The sequence below is a fragment of the Daktulosphaira vitifoliae genome, unplaced genomic scaffold, assembly GCF_025091365.1.
Source record: "Daktulosphaira vitifoliae isolate Bord-2020 unplaced genomic scaffold, ASM2509136v1 Scaffold_2, whole genome shotgun sequence".
Classification (NCBI taxonomy): domain Eukaryota; kingdom Metazoa; phylum Arthropoda; class Insecta; order Hemiptera; family Phylloxeridae; genus Daktulosphaira; species Daktulosphaira vitifoliae.
In genome coordinates, this window is record NW_026099573.1 from 18,104,342 (window position 1) to 18,128,773 (window position 24,432).

A 24,432-nucleotide genomic window follows, 5' to 3' on the forward strand; every position below is an offset into this window, starting at 1 on the left:
CGACCAAAGACGGCATTAAACCAAATTATCGGTTTTACATAGAGGTGGTTCAGTCGAACAATAATAATAACGACTCAATTCTAAAAACGCTACCTGGCATTTAAGCTTTTCAAAAATTCATTATTTTAAGCTGATGGTCGTTAAATATTACTACCATTATATATATATATATATATATATATTATACACCATTACATGATTTGCGAGGGTCACTTTTTTCATGTACTGTTTTTAATAATACGTCTTGTTTTGGCGAGCTCATAAAACACAAACATAATAAAATGTAATAATTACTGTATTTAATAATAATAAAATATATATATGTATAAATATAAATCGCATACACAGGTACTTGGAGCAGGCTAACTGAGTTTTAGAATAGTTAATAACATGGTCAAAGCCTTAATAAAGGTAAAAGAATAATTATTTGTTGTATTCAGTTTGAACAGGTTCATTTGAATTAAAAAAAAAACATGGGTTGTTGGTGACGTTTTTACACGCCACCTTTATTAGTCGTTGTTTTATTTGAATTGTTGTCTACTTTGAAAGTTTCTTATAAAATTAGTATAATTTAAGTGTTTAAAATAAATTAAAATAATAATAATAATAATAAAATAGATGTGAAATAAAATAACACGTTCTCAGAGAAAGAAGCTGATGTCGCTGACTTTAAATATAAACTTTCGCTACTAATTTCTGAGAATTGTTGAACAGGAATGACTTATCTAAGAGGAAGAAGAGCTAACATTTTCAGAGGATGAGGTATCCATTCTGTAACGCCTACGAATTTTGTTGCATTTTTTGCCTAAAAAATGTTTTAAAATTAGTGTGTTGATTTTTTTAACTTGTCAAATTTTTAATTAAAAAAAATTACTTACTGCTTTTGCGATGATTGGCTGGGCAATTCTAAAAAAAAAAAAAATGTTCAATTATACAAATGTGATATTAGTAGTTATATATTAGTAAGAAATAAATTAAATTTAAAAGGATAAATAGGTTTCCGTTAAATTTTTCATTTTCAATACAATTTTAAATATTATAAAATAAAATTTTAATTGAATTTGTGTTTATTAAAATGTATTGAATGATTTAATCAATAATTGTATTATTGTTTTATACGATAGCATTAAAAAAATTTAATCATATATGAAATTAATACCAATAAAAAATCTATATTCATAGCTATTACTATTATTGGAAAATAAGCATTACAGTTTTGACTATACATCAAAGAATATAATCTGTTTATTTGAACTACACCGAAACTAATATTAAGAAACTTTCAAGCATATTTCATGATATATTAAATAATTGTGCTGTTATTAGTAAATAGTTTATTTTATTTTGTCGGATAGATCGTTTTAAGATGAGTTAAAATCGGCCTACCTATCTCTGTCAATAATGCACATGGGTTATGTAAGTTTTTCTGTCCCCCATGGCACAATCAATGATTTTTAGAGAGGACGTTAACATGATTAAATGATTACAAAATTAAACAAATAGAGTAATTTTGTACAGAATAGTAACTAAAAAACTATTAAGCTTATTCATTGTTTAGTTATTATTTTAAATAGAACTTAAATTATTTTAGTATACTTAAAGTTTTGTCAAACTTTCAATTACTGTATTGGACTTAAGAGCCGTTAAAATTGTAGATATGAATACTGAACTTATAACAAACAATGAAAAAACAAATATCAAAAGAGACGTCAAATAAATTAATTATTTTATAAAATGCTTTTTCTTCCATAACATTATTTTAGTTATCGTTTGTATTAATATGAAAACAAAGAAGATTAAAGTATGTATACGATTTCACGTTGTCACATTAATAAGTACACGAGTAGAACTTTTAGTGATCCGGAGGAGTTATTACTTAAAATAAGTATGTCGCATTTATTACCTAAAATAGCAAGGCAATTAATAATAAGAACTATCATTTCTAACCATAAAGAGAATCAGAAAAGAAAAATTAAGTTGCAGTTTACTTAATTTAAACCTTAAATGTTTATTTATAAAAATAATTGAATTAAACTTTTATTATCAACATTTTAGTGTAAAATTAACATTCAATTTCATTAAGAATTAAATTTATGACCATTCCGTTTAGGTGAAAATTTTGTTTCGAGAATATGACGAATATTCAATTTATAAAAAGGTAAAGACGTTATTTACTATTATGATGTTTTTATAAAGATTTTTTGGGCTCGAAATAAAATATCGAGCGAAAAGAGCATTAAAAATAACAAATGCCAGCAAAAAAGTGAAGAAATAGCATAGGAAATTACTGCGTAGGATACCAACGTGTCCAATCTACACCAATAGCATATACACCGACTGAGAATCTCACCATTTGATGTATGTAACGAGTTACTGTGCGTACTTAAGGTGTACATTCAATTCACTATAGTACTTAGCATTTTAACTTACCGTTTCGTATTCCAACCACATGCAGTGAACGAATTGCACGTATACGGGATTGCATTTGTTTTCTGTATCATCTTTCGGCCATGGAGCTGAAAAAATAACATATTTCAATCAAAGTATATACGCGAGTTTTGAAATTCTTTCATGTATAAAAAATGCGTGTACCATTTCCGGTGAGAAATGAGTGACGCAAAACCGTGAGAAACGAGTGTACGTACCGGATTATTTCACTTTTATCATTTTGAATAATTTAAGTCGAAAGAAAAGTGTAAAAAATTTAAAGAAAGTTTATTTTGCTATTCCAACAGAACTAGTCGAAAAATTTAAATAAGAAACCTAGTAGTTACCATCGCGAGACAAGTTACAAATGATATTAATAAATTACATTAAAACACCAAGTGGTGTATTGAATTAACAACGAAGTTATAAAATTATTTAGATTTTGGTGCTTACGTATAAACATTTATTTAAACTATGCAATGTATTTGATTAGCAAGCTGATGTTAAAGTTCTAAAGATTATTAAAGCATCAAAGAAAAAATTCTCATGATGCCTATCTTTGTCATAACTTTAGAAGGAAACGAGTCGAAGACATTATTAACTTAATGTCTAAATTATATCAAGTGACTCTAAAATAGTACAAGAAGCAAAATATTTTTGTTAAATTTAGCACAATAATTATAATAGTGTAGTAATAAATTGTGTGATAGGCGACTGTGTACAAACAATTCACTGATTAAAAAAAATTAAATAATCTTGCATAATTTACAAGATATAAAAAATATAACATTTTATACAGTTTATATATATTATCTGTGGCAATAAATCACAGCACTTACACGACAACAACCGTTCCCGCGAGAGTAATTCGCTGAAATTTCTAATAAAATTCAACTGGGATAAAAAATAAAGTTATATTTCAGTTCATACAAAACTTCATAAATTTATGTTTTCATTTGAATGTTTTAACATTAATAACGTAATTTTCATTATTATTTTTTTAATATCCGGCCATATTGATGGTTGACGATTAATAAACTGTAAAACTTCTCATCTGTCAATGTTGTACGAAAGAAAAATAAATTGTTCAATGAGCACTTAAACGTCGGACGTTATATTATTAGCGGTTAAAATGTCTAGAGATCATTTATTTTTATTCCTGTTCCCGTCTTTTCATTTTGATGAGGTTCCGACGGGTTTCGACTTGCAGTTAAACGAATACACTACATTCTTATATTATTGTTTGTGTTGTCTTTCTGAGCTTTTTGTATTGCATAAAAAATGCAAAAGCCACGAAACGTAGAAAAGAATTGATAGTGCATGAGGCACGTTCCATTTTTATACATGCATGAACTTAAAAAACAAATAGTATTTCAAAGCGATACGGAAAAAACTCACTATAGATTTCTTCGAGACATTTGCTCAGTGCTTTTTGTCCGATATTTTTCTGCCAGTCCTCTTTAAACAAATCATTTAAGGCGAATTCAGAGATTGCTGTTTTGTTAAGTGAACCATCATCGTTAAGCTAAAAAAAAATTATAAAATTTCACTTGTTGAAAGTACAACGAATAATATTAATTCGAATTTATTTACCAGTAATTTTTTTTTTCCGATACATTCTCCTAAACACTAAAATAGAAACATAAAAACCTTAGTAAGATAATTAAATTTTTATTTCTGTGTTATTACTCACAAATATTTTCTTTTTGGTGATTTTGACAGCTTCAGATGAGAAAAGATCTGGCTTAGCATCTTGTTTTGCTAAAAAATAAATTTAATTTAAATAGCAATAACTATAATGTAATTCATATAAATTTTCGTACTTCGTTGTTATACATTGTTTTAGTAATTTTAATAATAATAATGATATTAAAAATATTTCATTTAATTTCTTTTAGGTACATTTTTTTCTCGATTTCTTATTAATAAAGTATTTTTTATGTTCATCTCTGGTTGATAATAACTTTCATTTTACTGACCCAATCATTTTATTAATTCGATTATTATCTATTAAATAAACTAGTTAATTATGTACGTTTCCACTTGAATACATGAATTTGACATAAGGTATAAGGGATGAATATAAAAAAATACTTTAGAAATAAATAAATTGAGAATTATAAAATTAATAACATAATTGATAAATAAATATATAATTGAATAATTGATAAATTTAGAAAAACATGTACTTAATAGGAACCACGTGAAAAATTCTGAATGTTACTTTTATTTTTGATGAATTAAGTGAATCGTGATAAATGAATTATAGTGTGTTGTACTGTGTTATTTTTACTTGTCATTTATTATCATAAATATGATTGTGATGAAATTAAAATGTATAATTGATAAACACTTCGCATCCATTACGAACTGATACACAATGTAAGTCATGGTAAATATCTATTGAATTTTGTTGAAAAGAAACTCTAAAAATAAAGTTAAACTATGCTCCTTAGTTATTAGGTTTTCTAACGATGCAATTAAACAAAATAAACAATTTCGGTTGGGTTATTTTTAATGGTACTAATAAAGCATTATATAGTGTCTTTTGTCTTATGATTGACAAGACGGAAAATTTTCGATCTTTGATGGTTACAATGTCACTATATTTTTCAATTAGATGAACTTGTTAGTTTTTTTGTTTTCTAATTTTAAAACTACGTTTTGATCTTTTAATTTCACTAACTATTTAAAAAAAATTATTTTGTTTAAAAATAAGATTTGCAATAATATTTCAATTTAGTTAATGATTTACGGTTAACATATGTGATTTCTGGATTAAAACATTTTTTCGACCTTAAATGTATGTTATGGTATATAGTGTGATAGGAAATATTAGTAATTGGTTCATAAAAGCAACTCAAACTAACCCACCTTACGAGTTCACCTCATAATCTTATTTAAATGTGGTAAAAGTATAACATAAAAATAGTTGTTCGGGTTTTAAATATTATAAAAATGATAGATGATTTTGAACGGTTGCCAAAACGATTGTTTGAATAGTAGTGTCCTGTTAAACAGTCTCGTTGCGCCAAATAAAAATAAACAAGGCAAAGGAAAAAATAAATTATATGCAAATGTGATGGATGGGTCAAAGTTTGGTTTAGGATTGCCTGGGGCCGTTTTTCCGCCGGACTGGCGTGGGTTAAATATAACTATTGGCTTTTCCAAAACATAAAGATAAAAATGATTGTGGACGTTTACACGCAGAGGTGAGTGGGATTGTATACAAGCGGCGGCGACGAGGAAACCAGGCCAGGGAAGATGGTAATTCTTTGGTAAATTGGATACATGAGCACGAATGCTATCGGCAAGATAAAGAATGTGATAAACGTGTTACAAAGGATACACCAGCGGATAGGTGTACACATACACACGGTGTACGGTAGCTGACCTTTCTGTTTCCTTTGAGCAACGTAAATTAATTTTCCTCCCAATCGAGTGGCTGAGATCGGTGCACTTTTTGTGACCAGACAGAATGTGATTTGAGGAATAGACTACAGTAAACAGTATCATATTACTAAGAAGTCAATCCAAAGTTCTTTTTTATCTCAGACAATTTGTCAGCGTGGCATTTACGACCGTTTCAATCATAAAATACTACCGTAAAAATTTGATAAGATATTAAAAACGAACATTTTTTTAGGTTTTTATTCGAAAACGTGTCCGATGAAATATTATTTTCATAGTTTTAGAGTTTGTTGAATTTTTATTTTTTTCGTTGGGTATTCTTCTTTAAATAAATAATTAAAATTATGAAAAATAAGTTTTCTTTAAAAAAATTAGCTGACTTTAATCTCAATATTTTCCCTTTATTATACGTCTTTTTTTGGTTAAAAATTTATTAGAAATTTTTTTTTTTTATATGGTATAATTCGTTCACATAAGTAAACAGTTCATGTTTATGTTTTGTAAACACATGTATATTTTATAAAATAAATGTTATTTATATAATACTCATATATTTTGTAAAAGTTTTACCTGTCTGAGTAGAGTTTATGAATTTTTCTGCAACTTCTTTGTGACATTCGTCAGATATACTTTCGTCCGCTTTGTCAAACTTTTTCAAAGGGTTTTTTGAACCGCAGCATGACTAAAATCAAGAAAACTTATTAAAATTTTATTAATTAATTACAATTTTATTGGTTTTATTTTCCTACATTATATTGTATTATTATACTTTGTGTCAATAACAGAAGAATTTCTGCTTTTTTTTTTGGCTTTTGTCAGTTATATTTGTAATTATATCTCTTATAAAGGATATTTCACGTTCATACCTAAATATTTATCATTTAAATATTTTTAAATGGTATCATACTTGTATATATTCAGAGATACATATTAACCAACAAAATGTTTTATTTTTTAAATCGAATTATTTTCTTGTTTAATTGATTGTTACAACGGTAAAACTTTATATCTTTAGTTAAAGTATCTTTAAAGTTATATGTTTTAAAACAAAATTCAATATATAGTAAATTTTTTTTTGGTTGATACATTATTCTGATATCACACCGACGTTATTTAACTAGCTTATAAAATAGAAAATAATATTATAAAGAAAATGAGAAACAAATTTTAGACCTGTATTTCAGAAGTTATTAATATTTTTATACCTAGGCGGGATGAGGGCGAGGTCGATAAATGTTTAGTAATAAAAATAGCAGCACCCGCCCCTCACCATTATATTGTTTTGGACCATATTGGTCAACCAAAACTAACAAAAACAAAATATACATATATATTAGAAAAATCTTGTACCTAGTGTTAAATATATCACTCTGTACATTTATTGTTAAATTGCGTGTCACTTATTAACCCAAAAACAGGCTAAAGTTAATTATGAGGTATTTATTTATATAGATGAATATCTCATAAATGTTACAGGTATTATTATAAAAGGTCATCAATTAATTTCCCTGACTATAATTTATATATATGGATTTTAACATATGAGGTATTTTAGTAGTGTTAATGTTGTTGTTTTGAAATCTGTTTCGATTTTACCAAAACATATTAGAACAAACTAAAGTTATTTCCATAAGCAATAAGTTGTTTTACTAATTATTAGCATACTTCATAATGTTTGAATTTAAACTAAAAACATTAAGATTAAAGATATACAAACTGAGCAATAGCGCGTGAAAACGATTTGCTACATGATAAATAGTTCATTCGCAGTTGGGTACCGTATACTGATGACTTAACAGATAAAATATAATAGATGTTTCATTTGGTCCAGCTGTAAAAAAGGCTTTACACTAATTGGGTCAAATATTTTTGCATTTGTATGTAATTTGCTTGAATTATTAAGTAGCAAAGGTTTGCTTATATTTGTTATACAAATATAAGCAAAATCTTATATTATTAAAATTAATTTTTACATTATTTGTATGTAATTTTGTGATAATGTGAGATACAAAATAAAGGACTTTATGTAAATTTAGTTTTGTGATAGTATTGATCGTGTTTTGTTTGGTAATATTTTTCATAATTAATGTATCTCGTGTTAGTTAAATTATTACAACAGTAATTACATCCAACAGATTGTAAATTTCAAATTAGGGTAGTAGATGTTTGAGAAGAAATATTGCATTCAAATACAGATATCGTACTAAACTCTCAGAAGTAAGTGGTTTAGCATAATGCGTCTGTTTTTAAAGTATTTGTTATTTTCCTTTCAGTTAAGAAAGTAAAATGATTATACAAGGGAAAAGGTAAATACTTTTTAAAAGGATCACATTTATATGCCCAGAAAAATATATAAACAAAAAATTAAATGATTTTTGTCTTTAATGTCCAAATTACTAATTATTTTTAATTTTTAATCTAACATTATTTAATTATTATTAGTACATTGTAATTATCTTGATTTGATGAAGGTTTAAAGTTTCTTAGAACATTATAAAATATTAAAAAGAAAAAAAATTTCTTATGGTTTTCAAACCTCTACAGTGTTGGTTAATGATTGGATTTTCAAAGAAAGTTTATCATCGACAATTAAAATGTTTGAAGTATTTTCATGAAAAGTTTTGCGATAATCCGTTCAGTTTTCAAAAAATTATTTCAATATAAAGTGAAAAGTAAAAATATCAACATTGACTGTTTTATGATAATTGTTATTTTTTGGAGAATTTTCTTTTATTAAGTGTATTTGGTGGAATTTTTGACGTATTGTTGAACAAAATCGGTTAAGTAATAACAGAATAATTATGCGTAGTGTTATAAAGTAGAAAAACGTCAATAACTTCTTAGATACGTATCAAAGTTAAAAATACTTTATTTTCTAGTTTTAATTGTGACGTTTTAAAAATATTGTACATTGAAAAATATTTGTTATTTCATTTTTAAGTGTTTAAATTATTATTAAAATAAATATTAGAAATTTTCAATAAATAGTTTAATTTTTAATTTTTCAAACCATAAAAACAATTTTCAAGAAAATATATAATTAAAAAATATAATAATTTATAAATAAATTAAATGCAGGCTTACATTAAAAATTTCTTATAAAATAGAATGTTCAAATTGGTTATAAAATTCACTAGTTCAGTTAAACACATTAGTCGAAGTACGACGATTGAAATAATTGCATATAAAAAATAATATAATTTATTTTAATATTTGTTTAACTATTGAGTTACTTTATTAATCATACATTATCCAAATAAAATATGTTTTGTCTCTTAAGTTTAGTTTTAATTAATTTCCTCGTATCAACGATAAATGATTAAAATTTATAATAATTTATTGATAAAAATATACAGTTTTTATAATGTGATATACAAAGATATTCTATCATATATAATAGAAAAACTATAAAATAGTCTCTTAATATGACCTTTATTATAAGTTATAATACGTTTCATTTGGGTAAATTATAAAATTTTTTGTATTTTTGTTATGTGATTTAGTAATAAATTATTCATTCCTCTAATAGTCTGAAATCACTCAACCTATTTTTGAAGAAATAAGGGGTGCAATTAAATAGTTTTAAGTAAGCACAAATCAGATGTTTATTTACATAAAATAGTGTTAAACGATAAAAAATATAAAGTATTTAGGAAAATATTGAAATTAACTTAAATTTTTTTTTTACATCAATATAAAAATGAAAAATGAACATAATCGACCCATTTTGACAGTTTAATCGAAATGTTTAATTAATTTAGACTAAGTTAGTAGTTGACTATTAGTTTATACGCATTCAACCGTCTAAAGTTCAACAATCGACGCCAATTAATTTAATTAACTATTAGCTGTGTTGCTTAATCAACATGTGCTTTATTATCAAACAGTTCATACGCATAGTAAGCACTCGTTAGATTTGTTGATGCATCTCTATCTACAATTAATGATAAACATTGTCTGGATAAATAAGTTTCATGTAAATTCAGTCATTCAGGCAACCGGAAAGCAACAGTGTACACTTGTGTGTTTTACAATGCTTATAATACAGTTTTATTTGATATATAGTTTTTTTTAAAAAGAATTATTATGAAATTGTTTTTTATAATTTTATTCATAAAATGTATTTTTTTTTTATTGTATCAGAATATGAATCATTCAGCATCAGCTGTTATCAAATTTTCGCTCATAAAAAATTAATCAGAACTTCAACAACAACATAATTTTTCAATTGTACTTCACTCAAAAAATACAACCTTGACATCCAAATTAAATAATAAGTTTTGTTGTTGCTTTCTGCTCTATAAAATAAATTAAAGTACTACTACAAGGAAAATCAGTTTTGCCAATTCTGCTACTAAGTTCGGTAGCCCAAATAGGTGCATACAGACAAATTTTAATTGGAAATGACATAATTTATAAGAATTATTATAATAGACTATTGATTGGGTAATATATTTATTTTCTTTAATGTGTAATACTGACAGAGTATTAAATTTTATTTAAATAGTAATTTTTGTATAAGTATACAAAAGAGTTGAATATTTTTAAGAGAAAAAAAATTAAAATAATAAAAGAATAAAAGTTGAATAATATTATGACCATCATTGTTTTTTAGAGGGAAAAAAATAAGACAATGAACTAGCTAAATTTTAGCAATAATAGCTCATTATTATTTTTCAAATCATGTTTGTTAAACTCATGAAAATAGCTATTAAATTATAAAAGGCATATTGTGCACTTCAAAATTTTTCAAATTACTTTATATAACTATATAAAGTACATAATATTGTTGATTTTCCATATCCCAAATCGTTTTTCATAAAAACTCATTAAATGATATATTTATTGGTTAACTTGAACGTTAGAAAATTGAGTTTGTAATTGAGTTTATTTTTCCATGCTCATAAGCTAAAACTGTTTAACTAAAAATATCAATATATTTTTTATTGGCTGACTAACTAGACGGAATAAATAAATCATATTTTTCTGACTTATGACTATATTTATTTTAGCAAGGCAACCTTTAATAATTTTCATAGGCATTTTACTTTTCTTCAAATAAAGCACAATTAAAGAAAGGAAATTTTCGTCTGTACCTTTTTAGAGGCTGTTTTGCATTGAAAATAATCAGTGTTATCCATATCCAACAATTCTTTGACACGTTTGCTCTTTCCAGCTTCACACACGATTCATTAAAAATTTCAATAAAATAATTAATTACTTTATGTATAAGTAACGCATCCACAAAATAATATCTAATAACGCTAAATTTAAATTTAAAGTTTATTTATTATTATCTATAGAAATGCTCGGCTTACCAGATGTCATGACGATTTGTTGCACCAAAATGGCAACAATAAAGCACTTAAGGACTGACGGCATATTGCAATACAATGATTCACGAAATCAAATTTCAATTATAAGTACGAAAATCTACTATTATTTTTGAATTCTGAACTAGATAAATGATAACGCGAAAGCAGATCCGCACATAGACTGATTTAAAAAACCGGTGGACCCATGTTCTTCTGTCGGCCGATCTCCCTCCAAAAACGCCTACGCCATAGCCACTGTCTCATATACACACTCTCTCCGTCAAACAAAATTTCTTTCTCTTTTTTGCCTTAAGCACTCTCTCCTCATTGCCGTTGACGATCTTGACCCGGTGCACACGGCCGGATCTTGGTCGGTCGTTGACTTAAGCCGGTACAGGTCACCCTCTTTTGTGTCCATGTACAGGGTTAACGGTACACCGGTCGATCAATCGCCGTTATTGACAAAATTGTATCGAATACAATAATTTTTTTAAAATTTGTCCGTATAATCTGTTTGTGTTCAATATACAGGTTACTAAGTCGACATGAAAATAGAATGTCGAGGCAAATATATAAGACTTCATACAGTAATTTCAACTTTCTAGAATATTTCAATTAAACCGTAATCTTTAAATTATAATATTTTTAAACATATTTTTGAAATAATTCAATATCTTAAAAGCGTACGTACATTTTGCATAATTTTATAACAATTAATGATACATTTTTTTTCAAATGGAAAGAAAATTTATTTAAGTAATTGCAAAATTTCTTAAAGGTAGTAAAATTGTTTAATTTTTTAAATTATTAAACGGAATAGAACATAATTATACAATTAAAATGTACGTGTCGTTCTTTTAGCAACAAAATTTGCATAGTCACAAAATTATATTTTGAAGACGTAATTCCCATAAAAAAATTAAATTCATGTGTGAATTTAAAAGTAACATATTACTATAACAATTTTAGCTTGCCATTCTTTAATTTTAATTTTAATTTTTTTTTTTATTTTTTTTTAAAAATTAAATACCTCAATAACTCTATAGTTTGACGCATTGTATAGTTTATGCTAATAAACTATATTTTATTAATTTATTTCATATTTATATTTTATTTGAATGTTTAATTTGGCTATTTTCTAACTTGCTTATAATTTGATAAACAACAAACTTAATTTTTCGTTAATATAACGCCTTTTAATTATGAGTTGATCAAATCGTAAATTAAAAACTGTTTTGAGATTGTTCAAAGAATCTTACATATTTTTTTTTTAGAGAAAGTACATATCATATAATTTTTTATAATAAATTTAAATGTATTAATTTTCAAAAAAAATTGAGAAGATTATAATTTTAAGTTGAATGAAAATCACATTCTGATTTCAATAGTTTTTAGCTTTTCAACTACAGATCATACAAAATGTGTTTTAAATACCCATCAAGGCGTTTTGTGACAGTGATTTTAATGACAGATAGATCTATCAATACTAATCCGAAAAATTGCCTCTATATCATTTTACTGAATCTCTCCAGTACTTTTTTTAATTTTTTTTAAGTTATTATCATCGTAAGTAATATATTTATGTTATTTTTTGAGTGCACAACAAATATTTTTTTAAACAAAAACTACAAATATTTTATAAAATATGATAAAAGTTTAATTACACATCTCTGTAGCACAAGTATATTATCTATATATATGCTGTGAAGTTAATTTCAAAATCTTGATGTCAAACCTAAAAGTCATATTTTAATATAAAAGAAAAGTACTTCATTTGTCTTAGCATAAGTTTTTTTAAAAGTTTATGATTTATTTGGAGTCAAACTAGAATAGTAAATAACTATGAAACTATTCGTTGTTGCTTAGTTCTTGTTGCTGGGGTTTTGTGTAATTGTCAAGTATAATGAGTCAGATACAGTCAATACACTTAATTGAGTTATAGATAATAGTAAATGAAGCCGTTTAATGATTATTTTGTGAATGATAATGTAAATAATACTTATTTTAATAAAAGCTTACTATTTGTTGATATTTCATCAAACCATTACCATGTCCTCGCTGAAAACGTTGATGGAAATTAAGAGTAGTATATAACTATGAAACTAATACAATTGAGTCTTGATAATTTTCTATTGAAAATCAAATAAATTGCTTATATATATATATGAGATTTAATCAATACATTGTGTTATACTTAAACCTAACTTACTTGGAACCTTTAAGATTTCTAGGAGCCAGTTTCAAAGAGATGTTTAAAATAAGAAATCGAGAGATTCAGATTAAATTAGGGTTCCGGTTAAGAATTGGTTCCAAAAGAGTTCTACTTAGGAAAATAGTACCGAATACCAATATTGAAAATGTGTTAAGTGTTGCATCAAGACTGGAAAGTGGCTATTAATAATCTATAAAAGAATATTTCTGTTATCGAGAAAATTCGTTGCAGTACTACCTCTAACTCATGAATATAATATTATCATTATATAATATTTGATAATTTTTTATTTTTTTATATAGAATGTTTAGTAAGTAAGGAAACGAGTTTCTTTTGATCTCATTATTTATAACAATTGATATGTTTCCTTACTCACTGATCAACGAATATAATCTGTGGTTACCCTATAAAACAGTTAATTAATCGTGAGGTATTATGATTTTTACCGTCAAATATTTTGTGATAATGATATAGTTACTATTTTAGCAAAGTAACGCGTAAAACTTAAATGGTAAAATATTTTAAGTATTATTTATTTTATGAACCTTTTAAAGAACCGGTTTTTGATGTTTCGGGTTTTTAAATAATTCTTTAAAACAAATAATTTTTAAATTTTGGTTAGGTGGTTCTCAGTTCTTTATTTTTTCGTCATAAACGGGTTTGAACCGATTCTTAAATGTTCATTTTTGAGCCCTGCTTAAATTGTATATATTTAGTAAATATATGACTTAAAAAATTAGTTTAATATTTTAAAAGAACAAGGGAATAGTATCATTTCGTTATTTAATACTAGTTACATGACGCTAATAGTAATAAATACATTAGTTAAAGGAAATATTACAGTAAATAATGGTTAGATTTCTATTCTATTTGAAATATATTATAATTGTTCATATATTATTTTATTATATATATCACTTATTATAAATTGATTTTGATTGTTAAATTTTGTAACTTCGGTTTAACGAAATAATTAAAATTTAAATTCTTAAATATTTTAAACCAAAGTAATGAAATAATCATATTACGTGTATAATTAATTTGAACTCATTTTTATATTATATAAATAAATAGTATAATGCTTAACGAATATATAACTAAAAACAATTAGACGTATAATTATTTTCATGATATAAATAAATATATGTTTTGGTAAAGTCACATTGTTTATTTATGCATTTTAACAATCTTTTACGGCAATATGTGTTATATCTTTAAGTTTAACTATTAAGTGTATATTTATTTCTCAGTATTTCAAAACATATTATATATTACCTTTTTTAATGCCAGTGAACATTAAAACATTTTCTGGTTAGTTTTTAATACTCATTTTACATAAAAAGTATATACTTATATAATATAGTTTTATTGAAATAAAATGCAAAAACTATTAATACTTATATTTTGGAAAATATTTTACTCAGATAATGAACACCATTGGCTACATTTTGTATGCATCTTTAGATTGTTTGATTACAAAATACTTTCTTAGAATAATAAACGGCTGATACAAAATAAAACTTATCAAATATACATAAATAAAACACTGCAATTTGCTTTTTGTAAATTCATAATTCTACTGCATAGTGTACATTTTTTGAAGTACATAAAGAATATAAATGCAAAGTCAACCTAAAATTTACTGAAACTTTTGCAAAAGTAGTTGCACTTATTTAATTTGTAGACTGTCGTTGATTTTTATTTGTCATACAAATGGTGAAATCAAATATTTAAAAACGGATGTCATTTTGAATTACTTTATATAATAATGCATTTCAGTTTCGTGTTAAATTTATGTTAATAAATAATTAATACATTTTTTAAAAAATTGTTCACGATTTTTATAATTCTAATTGTTTTCTAAGGATTATAAAAAAAAAATGTTTGGGTAGTAAACATTTTTTAGACAGTTGATATAAATCAATAAATCAATAGTACAAATATGAATAAAAATACATAAGGGATATATTAAAATATAATAAAATTAGCTGAAAAAGTGAAAAAGAGAAAAAGCACTTAATTTAAAACAATTTTTCATGAGAAAATGCTCAATAGAAGTATTGCAGTTTTGCAATTTACATTAAACAAAATAGAAAGTTAAAATGAAATATTTAACAGTGTATATTGAACTTCTGACAAAGATAAGATGAATAAATATAAGCAGTTATTTGTTGCGTATTGTACAAACGACCAAGTTAAAATTTATAATATACACAAAGAAGATAATAAAGTGTAATAAAAAGTACCTATGAGCAACCGAGAACTTGTTAAGTTAAAAATTCATAAGTAAAGTAAATTAGAAATCTACTTTTAAAACAAGATATGGAATATCCCTGTAATAAAAAATTGTAAATATAAATTAATTAAGAATGACTACATATAGATATGGAGAATAATAGGCAAGAGTTAAAGTATATTAAGGTACCGTTTAAAGTGAAAGGGTACTTTTATACAATTAACTAGATTAACTATTATTTAGGAAAGATAAGTGAAAATACAAAAGTGATTTACGAATAAGTAGATTTGTAATAAAACAAAACAAATATATTCAGTGTTTAATTACTTTGGAGATAGTTGTTTTATTTAATAGTTGAAGTTCGCAAAACTGTAGATTGATATTTACATTTTTCCACACTTCATTCATTTGAAACAGATGAGTATTTAGTTAACAGGGAAAGTATAACAAAGTGAAATCGTTTTTTATTGTTGTTATATTTTTTCAAATAGAAATACTTATAAATGAATAAACATAACATAAAATATATAAATGAAATCAATTATTATTCTCATCGTTACTCGACCCGAGCGAGAAAAAAAGAAAATAAAGAGGACATCTTTTTTTATTCATTATAAACAGTGACATGCTTGTTTCAGTCATTATTCAACTTCCGTTGCTGTTTATTGCATGGAAAAACACTATACATTTTCATAGATATTATCCTAAATACAAATTATATTATAAGATAATATTAATAAATGTAAAGCAGTTTATTTATAGAAACATCAAAATGTTACTTACGGTTGTGTAACTAAAACAAGTTAAGTTTTCGTTTGTTTTTGTGATTTTAAGTCTTAAAATCAGTTTTACTACTTAAAACTCTTAATCATCTTAAACAATTATTAATCTTTAATATTGTAAATATTATATTTTGTAAGTATATAATTACTTATCTTTATTTAATTTAACTTATATTAAAATATTGTAACATTATTTTTTCAAAAGAAAAATAATGACAAAATTGTTTAGAATAAAAATTTTAAACTAATTGTTATTGGTAAATAAGTTTTTGATTCCAGTGACACTTGTTTATTATGGCATAATACTATAACATAATATAATACGAATTATATATGATTTGTATCTATCAACAAAAAAAATATCCAACCAACGTATAATATTTGTAATATCAAATATTTGTGTGCATAAAATATTTTTTTGAAGTATGAAAAAGGTACTTGATGCTCTAGAAAATATATTAAAATAAACAACTAAACACAAAAGCTATGTATACTTATTGTACTATGGGAGTTCGCCTTTGGTCTTATTTTGTTTTAACCTTTTACTAGAGAGAAAGAGATAGATCACAGAAACATAAAAAGTGCATTAAATCTACTACTTTGAATCACTTTAGAATAGTATAAATTACTATTATCTCGTTGTGAATTTGTTATACTATTTAAACAAATTCAAATACTTTTTTATTTTTGTAATGGTTTTATTTCAATGATTGAAAATACTCGTGTGTGTTCATTTTTTAGTTTAATAAAATACTAATAAAAAATAAAAGAATTACGCTAAATATTAAAAATAATCGTTACATGAAATTGTAATGATTGATACTAATATACTTTTTACCATTTATTGATGTTAACGCTCTGTAAATTTACGTTTTTTTCAACTATAATTTAAATAAACCAGTATATATTAATGTTTAAAAATTAAAAATTAATTTTTGTGATAAGACTATTGACGTAATAATTTTGTACTTTTATTTTATTTCAAATCAACCAACAATAATTAATTGATTAATCATCATTAATTTTATACATTATGTTAGAAAATTCAATAAATCGTGTAATGCTCAACCTTCTCTCGGGACTCGTTTAAAAAGTTAATTTCGAAGTAATTGTACAAGGGCACAAAAAGTAGCCAGGGAATTGTAAGCATTTCATTAGTTTAACTTTGGATATTTGATAATTGAAGAGGGAATATCAGAGCTAATCAGAAAGAGATGGTTGAATGTTTACTGATCAGTCTAGACGAGATCTGAGGGGAGAACGGTGTTGGGTTTGTATTATTATTGCCTACGTCCAATGCATATTTTGGCATTTATAAGTGCTTAAATAAATTGAAAAATTAACATTAATCATTCTAAAAGAAAAAATGGAAATAAATTTATATATATATAAAATATACATTCTTAAAAAGAAAAATTTTTAACTTAAGAATAGTATTGACAAATTTTTAGAATTGCGCAATGTAACTAAATCGAAATTCTACATTATCAACTTGGGTTATTCAAGTTGGGATATAATGGTACGATGTAATCGCTCGATATTAACTGCTAATGCCTATGAATACGAGGACAGTTAATGGTAATGTCAAATCAATGATATTAAATTACACTCTAAAATGAAATGTCCGACAGTATCAGACAGAAGTTAAGAGATATTTTTATGATAAGAAAAATTAATGAAACGAATTTCAATAGAAATCCAAGTGTGTTGCCGCCAACGGATAAATAAAACAATACTCGAGTTGATAACATGTATGAATCATTAAAACGTTGGTAATTGAAAATAGAGTTATAAAATGAAGTTGTATACATATATACAGTGGGCGGCGGGGCTGTAATTTTCTTCGGAGTTCGATACGTACATTATTTGATTTTGTTGTTTCCTATTTATCGAGGCTGCGGTGGACCCGGCCGAATTTTGTTTGAGAAAGTTGTATAATCGACAACAACAGTTGTTTGTATGCAGTACATTTCCTTTCCTTACAAAAGTTCCAGCCCGGACACATAGCTTTACAGTAGTGAGATCAATAAAGCATAAGATACGCATGTGTTGCCTGACCGGGCGTTTAGCACGTCATGATTTCTTGAGGGATTCGAAACACTTTGGATGAATTTTTATAACCGAACACAAAGTTTTTAGTATAAGCCATACATAATCTCTTCGGTCTGTTAACCAACACAATCCCTGTGGCGGCCTTTTAGGTTGCATCTCAATACGGATAGGGAATTTCCAGTGTTATTTCCCTTTTATTTTTATTTTAAATGTTTTATATTATATTCTAATGCAATACGTACAATCGAATTAAGGCAAACGTCAAACAAACGCTCGGTTGGTTACAACAGACCTTTGCATCGTATACTGCGATTTGAACGTGCCAGTAAACACAGTTCAGCCAATTTATTGAACGAGAATCTACCCTAGTCTCCCTGTTATAATGCATCATGAGATTCATTGGTTCGTGTTTGGATAGTGGGTATTAATCATTTTTTCCATATCACTGCGTACACCAGTGCTTGTGTTTATACTTTTCATTAGGTCGTCCGCGAACACCGTACAATATGTGAGTAAGTGTTTAAGGTCATAAAGCTACAGCTACCCGATATCAATATGAGCATGATTTTACATTTTTTCATTTAAAAATAACACGTATAAAGCATAAAATGATTTACTGGACAATTATAAAAGTTATTTTAATAAGTATAATAATCGAATGTGTTAAAATTTGTATCGAATTCCGTTCATCGCACTGGAAACATTGACAGTTTGAATAGCTAAATCGGTTGTTTGTTTTATATTGTTATTGTTAATATTGGAATTGATTGATAAATAATTAATTATTGTGTTTAAAAGAGGTTTGCTTTTGGTGATGTGTTACAACATTATAATCCCGAATCAATTTTATTTGCTATAGGTTACCTGTTATAAGCTGCCAGCGCACACAAATTAAATTGCACTTTGAAATAATCATCAAAAATCGCATTTTCGTCAGAACCATATTGAAATTTAATACAGTTCATTTGCATCTTTTTCTCAAAATAATTCAATACATACATATGTTAGATACATTAAAATATCTAAAATAATAGTTTTATTAAAAAACTATTTCATTTTTAACATGGTCTTTGCTAATATTAACGTATTTTTTAATAAACTGAAAGGCACGTTATAACTTATGAATTAGCCGATTGGAATTTAAGGTATTATCATTAATATTATTTTACTTACTTAAAATTGATTTTTCTTTGTATAAGCTATGTCTGTATCGAAGTTTAATTTTGTTTTCAAAGTTATGATATAGCCTAGGTATAGTTTTGAAGAATTTTTAATTAATGAAAACTTTAGACTTTTCTTGAACATAAGCAAAGACTATTATAAATTGAAAATATTTGAGACTCAAGACACAAATACTTGTCAACAAGTAATGATAAAAATGCTGGAATGGTTTTTTTATTAATCTTGAAATCGACAGAATTCAACCATTAAAAGAGACTATTTTAAATAAAATGATAGAAAAGTTACATACTTAATCTTCAAATCATGTTGATTATATTAACTCTGTTCGTATGTTTTAATTTCTTAAAATTTGTAATTCAAGCATTAATGAGAAACTTTTCAAGAAATTCTTTTTAGATAAAATAATTTTTTTTTTAGTGAATTTACAATATGTTAAAATATTTTGTTGGGAATATTATAATTTTTTTGTTTAATGGTATAAAATAACGTACCCAGGAAGAAATAAAATAGAAATTAATTCATAAATTTATATTATTGGTTTTATTCATAATTTTAATTAGTAACAGTGTTAGTGTTGAAACTTGAGTAAACCTTATGAAATTTATTTTCCTTATTATAAGTTATCTGGCTGCGTCGTTGGTCCATTTAGGATTAATATTTTTGTTTTACGTTGTCTTGTTGCCAGTTAACTTTAAATTGGACATTAAAAACAAAAGGCAGTTCACTTAATTAACTAATTGAAAAATTAAAGATAATCTAATTATGATGATAATAATTATAGTAGCGCAATTTCTGTAAAGATTTACTATTTGTTATTATTTGATAAAATTTATATCGAGAAGAATTTTACTATATTTTACTACCAAACTGTCAATATAAATAATTTAAATCTATTATTTAAATATAATTACATGAGTATTTACGAGTATATTAAAGAACACAAATATGAGATATTTATTAATAGGCCTATTATTCTATGAGTATTATTTCTATTTCAAGTGATGAATGTAATCCAAGATTGAAAAAATTATGAGCAGATCTCTGACAGTCAAAGAAATTTTATATTATCTGTACAAGTTACTGTAAAAAATCAGCTTTGATAATTTATTTATTTTTGAATAAATGCATTTGAACATATTTTTGAAGTGATGATTAATTGTTAATTACTTATGTTATATTTTGAATTTTATTCATGCGCTCGCATAAACAACTATACTTCTGTAAATGTTATCTATAGAAATAGTTTTTAGAGGGTACAGCAAAACTGAAAGGTTACCGACAACATTTCCAAAACATCTCTTATTTATATCTAGGATCCGCTTTTTATTTAACCTTCTCTTCCTTTTGGCTGTCTAAGGTTTACCCCATATTTTAGACTCTGTCAAGTATTTTTATCCGACAAAATGTCGTTATTTATTGCATGTAGAAAAACATCCGTCTAAGTATTAATACTTTGCCGTCCATCTTGTCAAGTTCAAAAAAATAAAATAAAATATATTAATAATAAAAATAAGAGGCCTTTTGCGTTATAGTTAGTATAAAATTATTAGAAGTCGTTTTCTTTGCGGTTTTACAAATACATAAATAAGTACACTAACGAGAAATTAAGTTGAATTTCATACCTCATACAGAGGTGATAATTAAAATTTTGGTAATTACATTTTAAGCTTAATAAATCTGTACGTGGCTCGTTAAAGTTGCAAAACTTCAGCAAAGATAGTAATTCTTTTTTTACCATTCTCAAACATAAAAAAATTATGTTGATAACAGTTTCTTGAAAGTTTTCTTAGGTCCTGAATTCAGATTGTGTAATTAGTCCAAGTTATTATTATTTTAATAATGAAATAATAATAATGAAAACAAATGTATATTTCAGTTTAAAGAAGTACACTTGAATGTATTTTTAGATAAGCTCTGTTAAATAATGGACATAAATGTTCACCTTGAAAAATGACAGTTATATGTAAGCTTTTTTTTCATAAAAGAAACGAAAAAACACATAGTGTCTTGGTGTGTTTGTATTTCGAGAAAAGAACAAGGCTTTATTTTAAATTGTGGCAATTCGTCTTATTTTTGTTCCATTTATATTACTAGAGTAATCCTAATCTCTTCTTCCACATTTCTTAATCCTCTCCAAAAGGCGTTTCACGGTAATCATTCTAAATTTTTCTACATCACAATTTAAATCGTTTCCCTCACATTTTTCTCTCTCATCCAGTTCCTCATTCGAAATTAACTCTGTTTTTTGTATCATTATTTAAGTATCTAGTGCATATAATTAAATTTATTCGGTCAAATATTTTACGTCGGTGATTTTCGTGAATGGAAATTAAAGTACTTGTCTCTTTCCAAATATACATCTCAAGTTTGAATGTTTGCTAATCTGTTCGAGTTAAAACTGCTAATTGTGATCTTAATGTATTTGTTGGATTGTTAAATTAGTAACACCGAATAACAAAAAAGTACCAGCCTATTGTGAAAAAAACTTTCACATACAAATTTAATTAGAGTTATTCAGTAGTACTTAGTAGAAAAAATTGTTGTTTGTTATGGTCGGTTATGAATTTTAAGTTTTGTTTCTATATTGTATTTTTCTTGTTAATATTTTAGTTCGCTTATTTAATGGATAACAACTGATACCCATGAGTATTAACTACAAAAGATAGTGTAGTATTTCTTTATACCTAAAATAAATTTATCACTTTCCAGAAATTATAGCTTTAAAATAGAAAACATAATAGAATTTAAAATAGAGTTATCTGCAAGTGGTCAATAGAATACACGGGTTACCTTAACGTGACCCTTGAGAGTGAAAACGTAATTTGTTACGTATAATTCAAAAGTATTTGAAATGAATATGCTTAACTATTTAAATTGTCCATAAAAAAAATGTTATGAAATATATTTTTGCGTGACTTTAAACTAGTGGGTTGTATCACGTAAATAAAAATCCAAGAGCCCGTGACTTACACGGTTTAGCAAACACTTAATTATCGTAGCAATTAACTGTTGTGGCAAAAAAAGACAAGAAAAAAAATGTTCCAGCCCGGCGATTCATAAATCGCTTTAAACGACTCTATACACAATGTTATGTTTAATATTTGTGCCGTGTGACCACAAAGTAACTCGATGTGGAATTCATATAAAAAGTGTGACACGATGTCAGGTTGATTCAGATTGTGTCAGATTGATAAAAAAAGTAATTACTACTTAATTTTATCAGCGTATTACTAATTTTCAAGGCAAAACCAGAAAATATATACTCTTTTGAAAGGCAAATACAGGTCACCAAAATATATACACTTGTGTTTCATCACCATAAACGTAAGACTTAATATTTTACACTAGAGATTTTTAAGTATAAAGATGTAAAACGATATGATTACACCAAAAAGTTGAACAATTTAATAATTTTTCAATATTTCAAAAATTTCATATAATAATAGTGATTCAAAACGTATATTAGCAGTTTAGGCTTTTCATTTTTAGTGCATTTTTCAACATAATAATAAAAACATAAATTTTCGGAAAATTTAATAAATAAATAGTTACAAATAGACTTGAATTAAATGATTTAATTATTATTAGGCTTGTGAACAAACAAAAACAAGATCTAACAAAACTAATTGTTTTCAAAGATTTGAAGTAAAACTATTAATTTTACCCGTTGATACTTATACTTGCATATAAATCACTTGAGTGCGGGGACTTTTTGACCACAAGACGTTCCGGTTGTTCAGTGATCCATTAATCTGCACAATAACCACCAATGTTGTATTTGGCGTCATTAACCATCCTTGAGCTATGCTTTTCTCTTAAACATTTAAGTATTTCTATTTTAAACTCTGAAATCAAGCAACGATATTAAACCAAATAAATTGTGCATGAATAGTGTGTGTTGAAATTGAATATGATAAGTAATTTTAAATTTAATCTTTAGGTAGCTTAAAATATTGTCATACATAATATTTTTATTCAATGTTTTAAAAACAGCTTGATCTGGAGTTTATTGAGATGATGAGAAATTCCAGAAATTATGTTTAATTGTAAACCAGAAAGTGTATAATTTATTTGAACTTACCTTTGTAACAAAAGGTACTATTATGTTGACCATTATGGCAAAATTTACAACCAAAACTTTCCGGGTGGCATTTGTGTAAGTGTATTTGAAATTTTATCAGAATCATCATCGTATAAGTCGTCTAAAAATAAAGAATAACTTCTAACTTAAATTAGTTTTTACTTTTATGTTAAAAAAAAAACTATACAAAACAAAATTTGTCCCATTCGTCAACGTAAACAGTTATTTGTCATTTCCTTCTCGGAAATTCTTAAGGTATACGGCGGCACCGAACAATCAACAAATATACTTAGTAATTTAATAGTTTGCTGTGTCCTAATGAAAACTTACGAAAGTAAAGACAAAAAAAGTTTTTAGTTAAACGAATTACTTAAGAAATGTCAGCAGATCAAATTTAGTGAAGAATAATTAACAAAAAAATATATCATTAAATGTTTACTATTATTTACAATACATTTTGTGTATAATATATTCTATTAAAATTACGTTTTAAGTTTTTAGCTTCGATGCGAAGCGGAGAAGGTATTAATTTTACTATGATGTGTTTTTTTTTTTTTTTTTTTTTTTTTTTTTTCTGTTGCCACTTTTTCTCAGCTCTCATAGGACCGATTTCTTTCAAAAATACGTCAAAAGATCACAAATCGTATCTAGTTGAAGACATTACCCTTAAAAATTGAAAAAAATTCCCTCGTTCCCCGCAAATGGGGGAAATATCCAAAAAAATTACAAATTTA

The 24,432-nt window shown here is 25.6% G+C and overlaps 1 protein-coding gene across 1 annotated transcript; it reads right to left on the reverse strand.

Annotated features, from left to right (window-relative positions):
- Positions 1–277: 277 nt before the first annotated feature.
- On the reverse strand, positions 278–11,348 carry LOC126898577 (uncharacterized). The gene is made up of 9 exons (XM_050672788.1): positions 11,157–11,348; positions 10,935–11,014; positions 6,409–6,520; positions 4,121–4,188; positions 4,021–4,056; positions 3,826–3,952; positions 2,431–2,516; positions 879–906; positions 278–805 (listed from the first exon to the last, which is right to left on the reverse strand). Exons 1-9 carry the CDS (start codon positions 11,218–11,220, stop codon positions 726–728), a joined length of 681 nt encoding a protein of 226 aa, XP_050528745.1. The 5' UTR covers positions 11,221–11,348; the 3' UTR covers positions 278–725.
- Positions 11,349–24,432: the final 13,084 nt, after the last annotated feature.

What these genes read in the sequence shown, in the direction of transcription:
- LOC126898577 (XM_050672788.1), bottom strand. Translation starts at nt 11,220, where the DNA reads ATGCCGTCAGTCCTTAAGTGCTTTATTGTTGCCATTTTGGTGCAACAA. An exon ending in GCAAAACAGCCTCTAAAAAG is followed by an intron (nt 6,521 to 10,934) that starts GTACAGACGAAA and finishes TCTTGATTTTAG; the next exon opens with TCATGCTGCGGTTCAAAAAA. An exon ending in AGCCAATCATCGCAAAAGCA is followed by an intron (nt 806 to 878) that starts GTAAGTAATTTT and finishes AACATTTTTTAG; the next exon opens with GCAAAAAATGCAACAAAATT.